Source organism: Peromyscus californicus, unplaced genomic scaffold (assembly GCF_007827085.1).
Source record: "Peromyscus californicus insignis strain IS unplaced genomic scaffold, ASM782708v3 Scaffold_15__1_contigs__length_86483966, whole genome shotgun sequence".
In the NCBI taxonomy this organism is placed as follows: Eukaryota; Metazoa; Chordata; class Mammalia; order Rodentia; family Cricetidae; genus Peromyscus; species Peromyscus californicus.
Window position 1 is genome coordinate 69,029,593 of NW_026294447.1, and position 18,656 is coordinate 69,048,248.

The 18,656-nt window shown below is 42.9% G+C and overlaps 1 protein-coding gene across 6 annotated transcripts in view; it reads right to left on the reverse strand.

Moving 5' to 3' along the window:
- Positions 1-18,656, reverse strand: part of Gpatch2l (G-patch domain containing 2 like) — a 52,855-nt gene that overhangs the window by 11,676 nt on the left and 22,523 nt on the right. For 3 of the 6 annotated variants that reach the window (XM_052739229.1, XM_052739228.1, XM_052739230.1), the window contains exons 6-9: positions 17,682-17,749; positions 16,118-16,172; positions 14,082-14,167; positions 1,256-1,350 (exon numbers count right to left, since the gene is read on the reverse strand). In XM_052739229.1, coding sequence (XP_052595189.1) covers positions 1,256-1,350; positions 14,082-14,167; positions 16,118-16,172; positions 17,682-17,749 — 304 coding nt within the window. Of the gene's footprint in view, positions 1-1,255; positions 1,351-14,081; positions 14,168-16,117; positions 16,173-16,223; positions 16,264-17,681; positions 17,750-18,656 lie in introns of all 6 variants that reach the window. The other 3 variants (XM_052739233.1, XM_052739234.1, XM_052739235.1) reach the window with 3 other exon arrangements.

Genomic DNA, 18,656 nt, shown 5'->3' on the forward strand with positions numbered 1-18,656 from the left:
TAAGTGTACAGCTTAAAACCTTTTACATAGATAAACACTCATGTCATCCCTACCTGGCTTGTAACGTAGAACATTTCCAATGCCCCAGATTTTTCTCATCTTTTCTTGGTCACTCTCCTACCAAAGATAGCCATTATTTAAGCTTCTACCAACTGGCATAAATTTTATATAGAAACTAAAAAAGTTTAACCTGAAAATGTTTTTAATTAGACATTTCATGATGAGTAAAAGTGGACACGCTATTTTATATAACTAGTGAGAATACACTGTGTTGTATAAATCAATTAAGAAAGTAAACAGAGCCAGGTGTAGTGATGCATGCCTTTAATCCCAGCACTTAGTAGGCGGAGGTGGATGGATCTCTGTGTGTTGAAGCCCAGTCTGGTCTGTAATCTATCTACATACTGAGTTTCAGGACAGCCAGAGCTATATAATGAGACCTTATCTCAAAATAACCAGGGCGGGAGGGAAGGAGGGAGGGAGAAAGGAAGAGAGGGAGAGAAAGAGGGAAGGAGGAGTAAACGGGGGCTGGAGAGATGAGTCAGTGCTCTTCCAGAGGACCCAGGTTCTATTTCCGGCAACCCACACGATGGCTTATAATTGTTAATAACTATAGTCCTAGAAAATCAATACCTTTTTCTGGCCTCCATGGGCACCAGGCACACACATGGTATACAGATATACATGTAGGCAAACACTCATATATGTAAAATAAAATAAAAATTATTATTCTATTTTTATTCATTTACCTTTTGTTTTGTTTTTTGAGACAGGATTTCTGTGTAGCTCTGGCTGTCCTGGAACTCACTCTGTAGACCAGATTGACCTTGAACTCAAAGAGAGCCACCCGCCTCTGCTAACCCTTGTGTTGGGATTGAAGGCGTGTGCCACCACCTCTAGTCCATACAAATTATTTTTTAAAGGAGATGGTAAATGGACCCAGGTAACCACTGCACTGATTAGCTGCTATCCAGCTGGATGTTCATCAGCATGGACTTCACCTCCTGTCTGGGCTACAACAAAGGTCCAAATGACTGAGAACAGCTGACAGAGGATATGCAAAGCCAAGTGACAGGATGAAAAAGCAGACTCCACTGTCAGAGAGAACTAGGACAACTACTTCTCAGCATCTCAATTTTCTCATGTAAAATAGGAATGAAGATCCTTATCACCAAGATTCCATGGGATGGTATATAAAACACGTCTCTAGTGTTTAGTACACAACAGGTGCTCCATGAATGATAACTGTATATACCTGTACTAGAGCTAGATAAAGATGCTGAGGCCACAGGTTTCCGCTTCCTCTTAATGTCACGTGAACATGGTGGTCCCCAGTGTACCTTTGCCTGCCTGCAGAAATGAGAGGAGAAAGAAGAAGAAGACGATGTTTACTGTGTGGTACTGTTGGAAGGCACTGGACCGTCCAGATGAAATCTTTGACCCATTATAGATACACGGTAACAAAACAGGCATCATCTTTTGCTACTGATCATTGCAGCCTCTACACATACTCAGAATTATGCATACAATACATGGCACTCTCAACTTGTTACGAGATTTCAGAGAAGCAGACATTCAAGTTTCAATAAATATGTGTTTCATTACGTGATTTTTATACAATGCTTTTACATGAAAACTCTAATTGCAACTGAGCTAAATTCACTAATGAAATACCTATTCTCACATGATAATGCATCAAAAGGGTTAATGCCCTGTGAATAGGGACATTTACATAGACTTATAGTAAGTTTAACCCTGCTGCCACTGGATAATCTGGATTTTAAAAATTTTTATTTTATATGTATAGGTGTTTTGTCTCCAAGTATGTATGTACATCCTGTGTGTGCTGATGTCTGTAGATGCTGGAGAAGGGATTTGGATCCCCCGGAACTGGAGCTACAGACAGTTGTGAGCCATTCTGTGGGTAGTGGGGACTAAAGCTGGGTCCTCTTCAAGAACACCAAGTGTTCTTAACCATTGAGGCAACTCTCCAACCCGGATCTAGATTTTTAATATGTGTTTATATCACAAGTTAAATATTTTGTTTCTGTGACTTTCAAAAATATAAATTACGAGTCAATAACATGTTCCATTGTTAGGATATTCAGCTTATTTCACAAATAATACACCTAAATACTCTAACCTAGAAGAACAAGATTCTCTGGAAAATGACAGACTTAACACTGCACAGCTAACAGAGTATCTTAGTTCCCCAGTCCCTGACTTCTTCCTTTTCTGCAGTCTGGACAGACTGCCCCTGATAAAGCTGGGTGTCACTTTTACACAAAGCTTTCCTTGAACACTGCAGGGCTTACGTGCCACGAATCATTATCTGACTGGTGAACACACATCATGCTTCCCTAATGAGGCTTAATCTCCTTGAGATTAAGATCAGTGGTCCTGAGAGCAGGGGCCATATTTACACTTCTTTCATAATTATCCAATGATCTACCAGCCTCAGCACAGGGCAAGAGATGATCCTCATTAAGTATATGGTAGCCAGAACTTATAGGAATAAGAATTTTAAAAATCAAATGGTAGAATGAATGAACCCTGAAAAATAGCTAAAAATAGTAAATTTTATGTTACTTATATTTTGTCACAATTAAAAAAATAAATAGCTATAACCCATTTTTTTAAAAAAAGAAATCTAGTATGTGGAGCTGGAGAGGGAGTTCAGGAGTTAAGAGCATCTGTTCTTGCAAAGAATCAAAAGTTCTGTTCCCAGTACCTACATCAGATGGCTTATACCTGCCTATGCTTCCATTTCCGGGGGATCCAGTGCCCTCTTCTGACCTTCATGGCGCCCACATGTATACACGTACATGCGCCTGCACACACACCTGGTGTGACAGACCACCAAAGATACACTGGACTTCTGTGTGGATGGACAAACACTTTAATGCCAAGACTTAGGCAGGAAAGAAAATGACACAATAGTGTTGTGTTCCTGATCCAGAGACACGTACAGATCTGTCCCGCCTTTCCACAAGCAAGGGCCCTAAGCACATGCTTTCACCTACTCCGTCATGCTCTGTCCGCCGTGGGGACTGCAGGTGTGTATTAGCCATCTTTTCTCTTCACTGTAAGCTTAGTAAGAAACAAACATGATAGTGTGCATAAGTGACCCCAAAAATTCTACAAGATAACTTCGCCAGCTGATAAACACCTTCAGTGAAGTGACTGGATTCAAAGTAAACTCAAAAAAAAACAAAAACAAACAAAAAAAAAACAAGCCCTCTTATATACCCAACAATAAATGGGCTGAGAAAAAAATTAAAGAAACAACACCCTTCCCAATAGCCACAAATAATATAAAATACCTTGGTGTAACTCTGACCAAGCAAATGAAAGATCTGTTTGGCAAAAACTTCAAGTCTTTGAAGAAAGAAATTGAAAAAATATTAGAAGATGGAAAGATCTCCCATGTTCATGAATTTATAGGATTAACATAGTAAAAATGGCCATCTTACCAAAAGCAATCTAAAGATTCAACAAAATTCCCATCAAAATTCCAACACAATTCTTTACAGAACTTGAAAGAGCAATACTCAACTTCATATGGAAAAACAAAACACCCACGATAGCCAAAACAACCCTGGAGCTATCACCATCATGTCTGATTTCAAGCTGTACTACTGAGCAATAGTAATAAAATTCACATAGTATTGGCATAAGAAGAGACAGGTTGATCAATGGAACTGAATTGACGATCCAGACATAAATCCTCATACCTATGGACACTTGATTTTTGATAAAGAAGCCAGAAATATATAATGGTTTTAAAAAAGAAAGCATCTTCAACAAATGGTGCTGGTATAACTGGATGTCAGCATGTAGAAGAATGCAAACAGATCCGTACCTATCACCCTGTACAAAACTCAAGTCCAAGTGGATCAAAGACCTCAACATAAAACCAGACACACTGAACCTGGTAGAAGAGAAAGTGGGGAATAGCCTTAAAATCACTGGCACGGGAGAAAACTTCCTGAACAGAACACCAACAGCGCAGGCACTAAGATGTACAATTAATAAATGGGACCTCATGAAACTGAAAAGCTTCTGTTAGGCAAAGGATACCATCAAAAGGACAAAATGGCAGCCTACAGAATGAGAAAAGATCTTCACCAATCCCACATCTCACAGAAGATTGATTTCCAAAATATATAAAGAACTCAAGAAACCAGACATCAACAAACCAAATAATTCAATTCCAATGGCCCAAATCCAGTAATTCAAAAACAGGGGACGGATCTAAACAGTGAATTCTTGACAGGAATCTCAAATGGTCGAGAAACACTTAAAGAAAAGTTCAACATCCTTAGCCAGGAAAATACAAATCAAAATGACTCTGAGATTCCATCTTATGCCTGTCAGAATGGCTAAGATCAAAAATACAAGTGGCAGCCCATGCTGGTGAGAATGTGGAGCAGAGGGAACACTCCTCCATTGTTGGTGGAAATGAATGCAAACTTATACAGCCACTTTGGAAATCAATATGGCAGTTTCTCAGAAAATTGGGAATTGACCTATCTCAAGACCCAGCTATTCACTCCTGTGCCTATACCCAAAGGATGCTATACCACAAGAACACTTGCTCAACTATGTTCACAGCAACTTTATTTCTAATAGCCAGAAACTAGAAACAACCTAGATGTCCATCAACTGAAGAATGGATTAAAAAAAAAAAGTGGTACATTTAGACACTGGAGTATTACTCAGTTGTTAAAAACAATGACATCATGAACTTTGCCGGCAAATGGATGGAACTAGAAAACATGATCCTGAGTGAAGTAACTCAGACCCAGAAAGACAAACATGGTATGTACTCACTTATAGGTGGATATTAGTCATAAAGTAAAGGATAGCCATGCTACAATCCACAGACCCAAAGAAGCTAAGTAACAAGGGAGGACTCAAGAGAGGGCACTGTAAAGGGGAAATAGAATAGACGTCACAGGTGGAGCGGGGAGGATAGCTGTGGGGGTGTGAGCATGGGAACAGAGGAGATCAGGTTGGGGGAAGATGGAGAGGGAGTATCAGGAGAGACAAGTGGAATCAGAGGCATCTTTGGGATGAGCTAGAAACCTAGTGCAATAGAAACTCCCAGGAATCTATAAAGGTGATCCCTGGCTAAGAAGCCTAGCAATGGGAAATATAGAGCCTGAACCAGACATCTCCTGTAACCAGGCAAGTATTTCAGTGGAGGGATTGTGACCCCTCAACCCAGTCACATAATCTTTGACCTTTAATTTGCCTTGCTTACAAGATATGCTGGGGTAAAGGTGGTGCAGGAATTATGGCAGTGGCCAATGATTGGTCCCAGCTTAAGATTCATACCATGGGAGGGAGCCCACCCCTGACACTGTCTGTAGGGCCAGAACTCAGAGGCTGGACAGCCCAGAGCCCTAGGATAGAAGCAAACATGACTGACAAAAAAAAAAAAATAAAGTTAGTGAAGTGATTCCTAATGACATTCTGCTATCCTCATAGATTGTTGCCTAGCCCAATTGTCATCAGAGGGACTTCATCCAGCAACCAACAGAAACTCACAGCCAAACATTAGACAGAGCTCGGGGAATCCTGTGGAAGAGGAGGAGGAAGGATTGTGAGAGCCAGAGAAGTCTAGGACACCACAAGAAAACCCACAGAATCTAACTTGGGCTCACAGAGACTGAACTGCCAGAGAGCTTGTGTGGGACTGACCTAAGCCCTCTGCACATGTTACAGTTGTGTAGCTTGGTCTTCTTGTGGGACTTCTAACAGTGGGAGCAGGGGCTGTCTCTGACTCTGTTTCCTGCTTTTGGGACCCTTCCCTCCTACTGGGTGGTCTCCTCTAGCCTTAACAGGAGAGGAGGTGCCTAGTCTCACTGCAACTTGGTATGCCATGGCTGCCTGATATACAAGGGAGGCCTGCCCACCTCTGAAGAGAAAAGAGGAGTGGTTAGGGGAGGGGAGAGCTTGGGGGAAGGGACTGGGAGGAGAGGAGGGAGGAGGGGAAACTGTAATCGGGCTGAGGGAAATTAATTAATTATTTAATTTAAAAAATAAAGTTTATTTCAACCAATAAACCCATCTCTGATAAGAAAAAGCAAACAAACAAACAAACAACAACAAAACTTGACCAGCTTCCTTCTCAGAGTAAGTGTTGGGAGCAGTTCTTCGATAGAACAGTAGAAATGGAAAGAGGGACAACCAGAGGAAGGTGTAGGGGATTCTGGGCTTCTTCCTGGCAAGGTTCACTTTTTAAATCTTGTTTTCAAAAGATAATACAAAAAAACCACCCATTACTTTAAAAACAGTATTTACAGCTGGGCAGTGGTGGCACAACGCCCTTAATCCCTGCACCTGGGAGGCAGAGGCAGGCAGATCTCTGAATTTGAGGCCAGCCTGGTCTACTAGAACAATGTGCATTGGTCCTGGGCTACAGATAGCCTGCACTGGGGAAAGGATCATCCCAGCTACTCTTCAGAAGCTAGGCCTGTGTGTCTACCAGGTTAAAACATCACTCTTGACTGTATGACAAATGGTTACTGGAATTATGTAAGTTTCTATTAAAAACACACATCTGGCTAAGATCTGTATTTAGTATACAGAATCAGTAAAAATTTTATTTTGAAATGTGCTCTTAGATAATTCTGATAGCACCTGATTACTGTGATAACCTAGTCAATAACAGAGGTCTAAATGCTAGGTCTAAATAACTTAGGCTAAATGCTAGTTAAATAAATATAAGTTTAAATAATAAAAATATCGTTCCCAGTATATAAGCTAAGAACCCAAAGAGAGAGACTGACTGTCCTCTTGCTTCATTTCCTCTGGCTGGGTCTCAGGACTATCTACCCACAGGCCAGTGAGTACTTGGGGCAGGCAGTTCTTTCACAGTATGAATGCTGAAATCTGTATTTCTCCTACTGGTGGCATAGTCTACTGCGAACTGTGATGGTATTTGCCAAAGACTGGGGGTTAGGGGTTGGGGAAATGGTTCAGCTGGCCACATGCAGGCTGCATATTAATGAAGACCTGAGTTTGGATCCCCAACACTCACATAAAGACCAAGCACAAGAGCATGCACTTGCAATACCAGCACTAGGGAGGGAGAGACAAGCGAATTCCTAGAGTTCACTGGAGGGTCGGCGAGACGGCTCAGTGGGAAAGGTGTGTGCTGCCAAGCCTGAGGACCTGGATTTGAGCCCTAGGACCCACGTGGTGAAAAGAAAAAAACCAACTCCCACAAACTGCCCTCTGACCTTAAAATGAGTGCTGTGGCACAGGTGCTTCCCACCACTCCCACCCCAGACAAGTAAGTGCAAATAATAATAATAATAATTAATAAATAAAGTGGAGAGCAGCAGAAGAAGACACCAACTGTAATTTCTAGCTTTAATGTTCAAGCAAGTAGACACATACACATACACACACACACACACACACACACACACACACACACACACACACACACACACTTAAAGAAGGGAAGGAGTAGGGAAGGGGAACAATTATTAATAATAATACACTTTAAAAATATATTCCTTCATAAGCAGCCACTGAATTCTCCTCCGTGAAGGTGAATGGGTGAAGATTAACAATTAATGAAAAGAGAACTCTTTTATATCCTCCTGTAAACACGACATTTCTACTTTATTTTTACTGCAGAGAATGAAGGATCAGGTGAGCTGCCCAAACTGCGGTGTTACTTAGGAAACTGGGCGGATTACTATGTCCCAGGGGCAGGAATGTACTTTTAGGGGAAAAAATACTTTGAGAGAAATACATGCATGTTTAATAGAACCAGTGCTGGCAAAAAAAATAACTCAAGTGGCTGCTTCTGGTTTAGAACAAAGATACTGAAAGTCACTCAGAGGGAGCAAAAGCAGTCTTTGTCTGCCAATGGCAAGCTAGTCTAAGGAATAGTTCACCTTCAAAACAGCTTGTTTTTAAAAGCTATGAAAAAACAACAACAAAAAGGTATTTATTTGCTAATTTTTCTCCTTATGTAATACCTCAGGGAAAAATGGATGTTAGTAAGGACCAAAGGTCAAACATAGCATATATCCTAATTATTCTCCTTAATTACAAATCCATTCACCTCAATTTTTTTCAACAAAAATTTATGAAGGCTTGTCCTGTATAAAACTTTATGCTTGAGGCACATAGAGCAGAGCCACGGTGACTGTGCCATGAGTCTGTTCCTAGCAGCTCACAGCATGGCGGGAAGCCCAGGGATTCATAAACAGAGTGAATACTTTGAGACAATGCACTGTAATCAAGGAATGAGTCACGCACTGGGTCAAATGAGGGACAGGAGGATTACATGTTGAGAAGCAGAAAGAACCCTGCCTTATCTGGGATCTTATCTTCAGGGTCCTAGCATTTATTAATCACCCAGTGAGGGAAAGACCTTCCACACCAACCTGCACAGGTCCGTAACACTAGGGGGAGAAAGGCACTTCACAATTATACAAGGGACAAGCGCTCAACTAGCAAGAAGAGACCCTGACCACTCCCTGATGACCTCCTCCTTAAACCTAACCCTTAGCAGCCTGGGGTGAAGGGCTCACAGCTTTAAAACTACCTTAAATTCTTCCCTTGTGAAGTCAAGGCAGGATGTCACCCACAGGAGCAGAACTGCTTGGCATCCACTGGGAAGACGTGTATTATTAACGGAAGGACAGACAGAAGGTGCTTTCATACTCCACACAGGCAGTAAGACAGCAGCCATCCAAGAGCTCCTGTAAACAAGCCCCTTCAGGAGAAGCAGAAGATTCAAGAAATGTGTGCTTTACAACAGGAGGTTCCAAGAGGCATGGACAGCCTATGGATATATCTGGACACCATTACAGCAAAACCCTTCCTTGAACACGGCTGAAAGCAAGGCACTAAAGAGTTGAGTGGGGGCTGCTGTGTGTCACAGCACCCAGACAGACAGAGGACTAATAAAAGGTTCCTTCCCCCAAGCCCTGGGGTAAAACCTGAGGCTGTTTATTATGGCTCCAAAGGTCAAAATGAATAGCATGAATTGAGTCTTCTTCTTGCTCTTTGAAACTCCTTGTCAAGTGGCACAGCCAGCTGGGCACACAACTCTGATATGCAGATCACAATGCTTGTGAACGGATAAAATGAATTACAATGAGCTAGGCCCATCATAGGCCAACTCTCTAATGGGCAGAAAGGTCTCTCTCGTTCTACCCAGGCACTGTCCAAATGCCTCTTCTTAGAGTCAATTTGAGGCCATTTAAGGCCCTCAAGAATCTGTACAGCATCTCATTAGTAAGTAAGTCTGGAGCCAGCTCAAAGGTCTTAAAATTGAAATCATCCTAAGGATAGGATAGGGAAGTAACCCAAAAATAATGCTGGCTGCCAGACTGCTGAATATTGACATACATCCTTTCACTTTGATCCCTGCTAATCCAGTAAGCAAAGTTTTCCCTTAAACAAGTGGACACTGAGGAACAAGGAGGTTAAGTGTTTGTCCAGGCAAACCCAAGATTCTGGCTGGAGTCTCCCGTGCATTATTAATTCCCACGCCCACCATCTCATGAGCACTGACAACAGGAGACGCTGAGACTTTTGTGCTCTCGTTAAAATCCGTGGTTTTTATATGAATACATGCTCGGGAACCTGCCATCCTTACTCAGCCGAAAATAAGATTTCACCAATTAAGAAGCTTATTCACAAGGAAACTGGATAACTGGGGGTGGGGGATACTAGAACAGAGTTTTCCTATGTCAGAACTTGAAGAATAACTGGAAATGGAGGCATTTCTAAATCACCACCCCAAACAGGGGGAGGACAGAGGAATTAGAGAAAACTGAGGACTGCCATAAAGCACTTAACAATGTCAGCCAGTAACATAGACAAGAGAGCCGCAGCAACTGGTAGTCTCTACTTGTTTTCCGTAGATGACAATGGTGAGGTTTTTTTCCTCGCAGTCAGTCTCATTTTGGGGAAAGCTGCCTGCAGCTCTGGCCTCACTGTGAATTTGCCTACAATACCACCGCCTCTAGCAGAACATCAACCACCCCATCTGCTGTTTGAGTAGCAGCAGTTCTGAGTACTGCACATTACTACTTCTACGGCAAATGCCAACGCTAAACTGAAACAGCTGTATGGATTTCACCCAGACTCCCAGCCAAATGTTCATGCAGTCCTCCACACTGTGCCTGCCCTCGCTCTTCAACTATGTGCTGCCTGCCATGCTAGATAACGACTTTCTCACCTGGAAGAGTTCCTCTGGAGCTAAGGAATCCCAGTGGTCTGCCTCCACACAGAATGATGCTCACAAAAGCAAAGCATGGAGCCTGCGCCTGTTACACAATAGGTGCCCTGCTAAGGGCCAGTCATGGAACCACCAGGACTCAGGGAAATAGCTCTTAACTCTGGCTGCCTACTAGTCACCTCAGAAGCTCTAAGATCACGTCAATGCCCGGGCCTTTCCCCACACCAACGACTGATCTGTGGAGGTCAGACTCAGCTTGGATGGTCATTACTATTGTTTTCGTGTGCATATATGTGTTCACAGATTTGCTTTTGTGTGTACATTTGCATGCAGGTACACATATATGAGCATGGAGACTGGAGGTTGGTATTATGTGTCTTCCTCAATTGTTTTCCAACTTTTGAGACCGAGTCTGGTGCTCCCTGATTTGGCTAGAGTGTCTGGCCAGCAAACCCCAGGATCCTCTTGTCTCTGCCTCCTCAATGCTGAGATTCTAGACATACAAAAAGGAAAGGAAAAGAAAAGAATGGGTGCTAGGGATCCAACTCTGGTCCCAGAGCTCGTACAGCAAGCACATTATCAATGAGGCCCTCTCCCTATGCCTATGATGCATTTTTTAAGGCTTCTCAGATAACTCGCAAGCAGAGTCAGGGTTGAAAACTGCCACTAAACTGAAGTATTTCTAGAGAGAACCTACAAATTTATTGATGGTACAATGACCACAAAAGTCTCCCTCCTGCCCCCTCCACCTGCTAAATGACACATTCATATAGTGTTACCTTAAATCAGGTCTCATTATTTATTGGCTTATAGTGAAATGCTAAACTACATACTTGAGGTCACTCACCATACCCCAGTGGCCTCAGCTTATTCTGAAATCCCAAGCTGTATGTGGTTTTTGAGGTGGCCATGTTCGGATGTTGAGCAGAGTGCAGCCGGCAGTGTCCAGCAAGGAAGTCGCTCAGCTCAGATTCCTGACAGGAGGGAACCTTCAGAGCCCAGGCATGATTATCAGACTCTTTGTGCTCTTAAAGGAGAGTAATTATAGGCATGTGAAAAAAGGGAAGCACTCCCCGAGGAACTCTCCCTCACATGCTTCCCAAGAGGCATGAGGGCCATTAAAAATTCCATGATGAAGAGGAAAAACAGCCTGGGAACAGCCAGGAGGCAATACAGCAAATTAATACAGCAGCCCTCCTCAGGGAAAGCTGTGATAAAACAGGAAACACTTCTCTCTTTGCAAAATAAAATTATACCACTAATGATAACACAGTCACCACACACGCGCACAAATCGTTCTAATGATGGGTGTAAAATTCCCAGTGCTGCCCAGATGCTTTGAAAGAAATTTCTTCTTACTACAAATAAAATGGGACAAGAAAAAGATAAAATCTCCATTCGAAACACTGTTTAATGCAGTCATTCAGCTGCCTTTCTCTAGCACTCTGCTCCTTTACACCCTCTGCTTGATGCAAGGCTTCTGCTAAATGGTCCACTCTTCTTACAACTCCCTGCATGGTTCCAAACCCCACTGTACAAGTCCCCTAACTGGAGTTAGATAGGTCCTGCTCCAATGACACCTTGCTGCGTGGGGACACCATCACTCTAAAGGGTTGAGAGCTATCCCCAAGAACTCAGTGTCACTCATATTTTCTGAAACCTGCACTGAGGACACCTTCTCTGATCATTCCACAGAGCACCTTCCAAATCTTCCTGTGTCCTTCAATAAGTGAAAACTGAGAGGGAGCAGGAGATAAGATCTATACATATAACACACACACAGAATGTGCATACATGTGGTACTAGGCCAAACAGAGACATATAATTTAAAACAAAGAACAACTTAAGGACAAGATAATGAATGTTAACTCAAACGTTTTCCCCCCCAACTTCACAGAACCTGCATCGAGCCTTCTAATCTGGGACTGCTACCTAAAGACAAGACAAAGACAACTGGGAATCATCTCCGGGCTCTCTCCTTTGCTTCTAGCAAGCGCTCAAAGCAACAGCAGCACTCCCAAGCCGTGTGCACTAGAAGCTTGGCTGAGACTTCTTAATGTTTCCGAGGCCGGCCACACAAGCTGCCAATCAAGACAGCAGTAATGACAGAGTAACAGGACGCACAAAGTATCATGGATCTAGCTCTGGGTACTGGCCACAGGAGGATGGGAGACGAGAGAGGTGCTGATGCTGCCCAAATACAGCCCCAGGGAGCAGCCATGGAGGAAGGAGAGCAGAGTAATCCACTCTCTGTGCTGAATTTATGTGGTGCTGCTCATCTGGTCTTCCCAAAGAGCATACACAGCTACTACTTTAGCATAAAGAAAAAAGCCAAACAGAGACGTGTTCTTCTAAGGACTGAAATCTAGAAAACCCCCATGGGCCTGCATCAGAAGCCCTGCCTCTGTCTTACAGCTTTCAGGTGCAAGCCTTTATCATAGCTGCCAGTTTCCATATCTGATTTTCTCATGAGAGCTTCAGTTCTAAAGGAAGAGCCTCGCACATAGTAGGGAGTGAGCAAATGCTGATTGAATGCATGATAAACAGCATGATATTGGAGTAAAGGCCTACAGTGGAAGTTCTATCACCCCCAATTCCACATTCTTAGCAACACTATTTACAATGGCCTCTCTTCTCAAAAGACTCTCCTTCTTAAAATACTACTTTCTCAGCAGAAATATCTAGCAGTAGGTTATGCAACAGGGCTCATTATCCTAACTCTTTGTAACTATTTCCAAAGAACAGCTACTTCTTTGTGTAGCTACAACACAAGTCTAGGAGCACCACATTTACTTAAGAGCTGACTAATAAAAAAGCACCAGAAGCTGGGTGTATTGGCACACCCCTTTAATCCAAGCACTTGTGAGGCAGAGGCAGGCAGATCTGTGAGTTCCGGGCCAACCTGGTCTACATAGTTCCAGGACAGTCAGAGCTACATAGTGAGAGTGAGACCCTGTCTCAGAAAAACCAAAACCAAAACCAAAACCAACCAAAAACAAAACAAAACAAAACGCATCAGAACCTTGGAAAAGAAATTCCTCAAGCTACCATAACTAACAGGAGTTCTTTGGTCCAGACTCTGAGCTGTTCTATGCCCAATAACACTGCTAAGAAATGCTGTCATCACACTATACCCAGTTCCATGTCACCTGAATAGGAGACTCCATAATGAGAAATGTGACATACACACATAGAATGCCGAGTAAGTGCCAGGTGCACATGCTGGGATTTACCAGGGGACTAGATAGGTCTCTACATCCTAGTGAGAACGAAAGTGGGGTAGGGGTGGAATAGGTGTTTTAAATAAACAGTATACATGTTCAGTATAGACAATGGTAAACACTATGGAGGAAACAAATAGAATAACCAGATGGTACTGCAGATGACCTCTTAGTTATCCAGGAGCTCAAAGAGGTTTCCAGACAAGGGGAATGAGAGCAAAGGCCCAAGGCAGGAAGGGCTGCCATTTTTAAAGAAGAAAATGGAGCTCCCTAGTACTGCTAGATCTTCCTGCTCAGAGAAGGGACAGGACTGTATGAAAGGAAGCTGGCCATGTTGGCAGAAATCAGATTATGCAGGGCTTTGCAGGTCATGGCAAGGGACATTAATAATGTTCTTTGAAGATGGGCTTTTAGCAGCAGAAATAATGTGAAATATGAGCCAGAAGACATAGCCATGTGATCACAGGAAAAATTCCTCCACCCTCAGCCTGTTTCCACATCTGTGAAACATCGACTTACCTCTGAAAGTTGTTGTAAGGATCAAATCGGACCCTGTGCACATATACCATACAATCTCAAGTATTATGAAAAGGAACACCGCACTTTCCAAAAGAAAATAATGGCCACTGGGAGTCAATTACCTGGCAGAGCAGTGTGCAGGGGAACACCTTCGATGAGAAGCGTCAGCAAGAACATCCAGGGAGTAAAGCGGAGAGAGAGGATTAAACTGTGGGGATAAATCAGATTGTTTCAGTAGGGCTTAAATGAAAGAGACCTGATTCCAAAGAGCAGCCTACATGCTCTCTTTGGCTATGTCCAACCCTTCTGCCATAAACACTGGTATCATTCAATAACACTGTGCATATTTAAGCTTATGTCCATAATGTCCCAGCACAAAGAAAGCAAAACTATTCCATGTCAAACAAAACTTTTATGCAATAATCACTTAAATAGCCAAACACAGTACTTCTTAATGGGAAGTCCAGGAACTTAAACCTAGTGATTATCCACTATGTATCCTTTTCCCAAGAGGACTAGCATGAAATTACCTTCTCAAGGACAACTGCACACCCATCCCAGTACACAGTTTAAGTACAGTGTAACCGGAAGGCGCCTAGAGTTAGCGTGCCTAAGCGAATGCACCACCGAGTGAGTCGCTTCTGTTAAAGTCATGTCACCTCTGATCTTCGCTAGCCTTCTCTCCAGGGTGCATCACTGGCCACCTCACCTGTGGTATGATAGGGTTACTGCAGGGCTAACTCCAGTACTGCTCTTCAGGGCATAAGGTCATTTCCGTGTCTCGCCTATTGACCCGAAAAGGTGACTGCGAGGGGAGAGTGCAGCGCACATGTCAGCACGCCATCCTTAGCACCGAGATTATAAAACCAAACAGGGAGCTGGGGACAAAGCACCTCACTTTCTTTGCTAGCCTTCTCTGAAATTTCCCTCAAAAAATAGTCCTTTGAAAAATGGATAACTTGATGACTTAAGACGAAAGAACTTAAGCGGTAACCTCAAGCATACTTAAAAAGAACAGGAACTTAGCTAGTACACACAGCTCTGCAACTTCAGGAAACTAGTTGAACCCACTTGTACATAACAGATGTGGAGCAAATGATGGCCAGAAGTCCTGCCTCTGCATGCTCTGAAGCAAATACAATCCACACTCTAGCTTAACAGCCCCCAAATCTCTTGCATGCCACCTTCATGACCCTTTCTTTATCTGCCCACCACCTGCACTACTGTTTATCTAGAATTTTCTTTACACCAATTACTTACACTTAGCTTTGTCCTGTTTCCACAAAGTCAGTCTGACATAGTAATTACATTTTTCTAATGTACGTTATAATATGTAACTTAAAATACATCAACTAAAGTCATCTCATAAACATACACTGGTTTTATCTTCCACTGTTCTAGTTAATTGTGGAACAGCAACTTCCCAGTGAAGTCTGCAAATGTAAGCTGTGTAACATAATAAAATGCTAAATAGTCCCCCAAAATAATCAACCAGCCAACCAAGGAGCAAGAAAAGTTTTGCCCATCGTTCTCCATCAAGCTCAGAACTAAGGTTAAGTAACCCTCATCTCTAAACTGAACCACGAGTCACTTTCAAATCATGGATCCCACTCGAGGCCTGACTATATCCAGGTCCCCCTGGGGGAGCCAGGGAAAAGACTAAGAGCAGAAAGCTCCAAGGCCTTGATCACGTCCCCAAAGGCTGAGAGGCCTTCTGCTTCCTGTGTTCAGATTGGCAAGCTAAGCCAGAGGCAATGAGACTCACTTTACATGTTTAATCCAAGTTTAAAACTAAAACAAGGGGCTCACTGGTTAAGAGCAAATACTGCTCTTCCAGAAGACCCAAGTTCCGGTCTCATTAGCACCCATGTCAAGCAGTTCCTAACGGCCTATAACTTCAGCTATAGCAGATTGGATGCCTTCTGGCCTCTGCAGGCCCCTGGGTCACATGCACATATATAAACATGGACACATTAGTAAAAATAAATCCTGGGGGGTGGGGAATGAAAATAAAAGCAGGCTTTCCTTGCAATGTGTTACAACTGCAGCTGAACCTAAGAGGGGAGCTGGCTACCATTCTTACAGACGAGCACAGGGCAGTCTTGGAACACAGCTCTCAAAAGTCAAGAGTGATTGATGGGGAAGTGATCTTACTCACCTCATGTGCACAAGCAGAAATGTAGGGAAAATCAGAAGCCAATGCTTTATTCTTTCTAAAGAAAAGGAAATTAAATGATAAAAGATGACCCAAAAAATTATCTTACCTGCTTTCGCTCTCTTTTCCCAGCTGATGGTAACCAGAAACTAAAGAGAGAGAATAATAGGAAAGAAACCAATAAAAGAGGTGATAGGAAAAGTAAGAGGGAAGAAGAAAAAGGGTAGGCTATTGAAGACAAAAAAGGGCCTGGGAGAGACGCAGCTGAAGGAGAAGGATGCCAGCTAAGTGTGAACAACAGTCTCATGAAGCAGCTCTTCAATGGAGAAGGCAGACAACGCAAAGTAAAAACCGGACACGGGAGAGCAAACGAAGACTACAGCTTTATCTCAGCTGTGCAGTGAGAAAAGGACTCCAACTCCAAAGTCAGATGAGTTACGTATGTGTAGGACTGCCACGGGCACTGACCATGGTGATTAAGAAATGAGTCATACAGGTTCTTTAGCATACACAAATGCGGGGCTTTTTTATTTACATCTGTAGTTCTGTATATGTGCGCATATGTGTATGTGTGAATGCAGGAGTGTAAGTTCATGGGTACACATGTGTGTGCAGGCCAGAGGTTAATGTCTGATGTCTTCCTGGCTCACTCTCCTTTATTGAGGCAAGGTCTCTCACTGAACCTAGAGCTCCCTGCTAGCCAGCTTACCCTGGGATCTACTTCTCACGGGCAGATATTACAGGCAGGCTTGCCACAGCTGCCTGCTCTCTTATGTGGGTGTTGGGGATCCAGACTCTGGTCCTCATGCTTGATCCACTGAGCCGTCTCTCCAGCCCCAATATGTATGTATTTATTCAGCAGATATTCAAATGTTTGCCCCGGAAGACCCGTAGGAAGGCAAAGCACACAGCAAAGCCAAGCGTTCAGGAGATGAAGCTGTTAGAAGAAAGGTAGATGATCCCTGTGTAGCTACATTCATGCTTCCTACTGCATTCACCATGGTAACAGGGACAAAAAGATTTCTCCTTAAAGAGGGCTGAAGGAAAACAGAGGCAATCAGCCACTTGGAATGACGATTTAAAAAAAAAAAAAAAACTGGGAAAAATGCATTTAAAATATAGTATCTTGGTGGTGGATAGTAATATAACATGTAGAATTACAACAGGCAACAAAATAAAAACTACTCTAGAAAGGAAAAGAAAATCACTGTCATGATCTAAGACTTTAGGCATCTTAAAATTTTCTTTTTAATTTCTGTGTGTGCCATAGCACCCTTGGGAGGTGAGAGGCCAACTCTGTGGAGCTGGTTCTTTCTTTCCACCTGTGCGTAGGTTCTGGGGATTGAACTCTGGTCATCACACACACAACAGGCGGCCAACACTTTCAGCCATGAGTCATCTTGCCAGCCTGACTTCAGCCATCTTAACTGCCAGGAAGCACCACTCTTTTAAGATGTCCTCTTTCAGCTCTGGGGTCTAATAGAAAGGTTCCTTTAGAAAAGCCTTCTTTCTCTCCCTCCTTCTCCAAGGAGCAGGCCAGGGCACCAGCAGGCACTCAGGCACTTACTCTTTCTGCAGGGAGTCACTGATGACATGGCTGATCCTCTCGGTTCCTAGACTGCTTATGCTGGTCTCCTGAAAGGTAAGAACAAGAGTGTCATCAAACCACAGAAGCAATTATATACAATGCAAACTGTCACCAAGCTCAGTTCTTCTCTAACTATGCCAGCCAAGCAATCTCAAGGTTGTGTCAACCTTAAAATCCAACAGCTATTTTTTTTTAAGATGAGTCCATCTTAGAAGTATCATCTATTGCCCATCTATTCTCTGCTGACCCAAAAAACTTTTAAAAAGCCATTATAAATACTGGTTTTTGGACTTGGGATTTTTTCTGTTTTAAATTTAGTTTTATGTAAGTGTGCATACAGGTACACATGTGTGGGCAGGCATAAGTGTGTGCACGAATGGAAGCCAGAGACCACCTCAGATGTCATTCTTCAGGCACTGTCTGTATTTTTTTTTTTGAGACAGCGTATCTCCCGGCCTTAGCTTACCAAGTAGGCTAGGCTGTCTGTCAGTGAGCCTCCTCCTCCCCAGTGCTGAAATTACAGTCATGCCCTCGAGCCTGAGGTTTCCTCCTACGTGGTTCTGGGGAGCAAACTCAAGTCCTCCACAAGCACTTCACCAGCTGGGATTCCGCTCCAGCCCTGTTTAGTTTCTAACTAACACATAAGTGAAATGTAAAACTAATCCCAAGGAGTGTTTCGACATGTGTATACACTGTTTACTGTTTAGATGTTTGTGTAATTTTAATACAGTCATACTTCCTGGAGTATTAATACAATAATGAAATAATACTAGAATACTAGAGTATAAAGAAGCAGAAAAACTTTTTCAGAAGATTCAACACTTTTTTTTATTGAGACACGGTTTCACTGTGTAGCTAAAGCTAGCTTCAAACTCCTGCTCCAGTTTCTGGAGTGTTGAGATTGGAGGTGTATGTCACCACACTCAGCAACAGGAGCCAGTTTTTAGCAGAAGA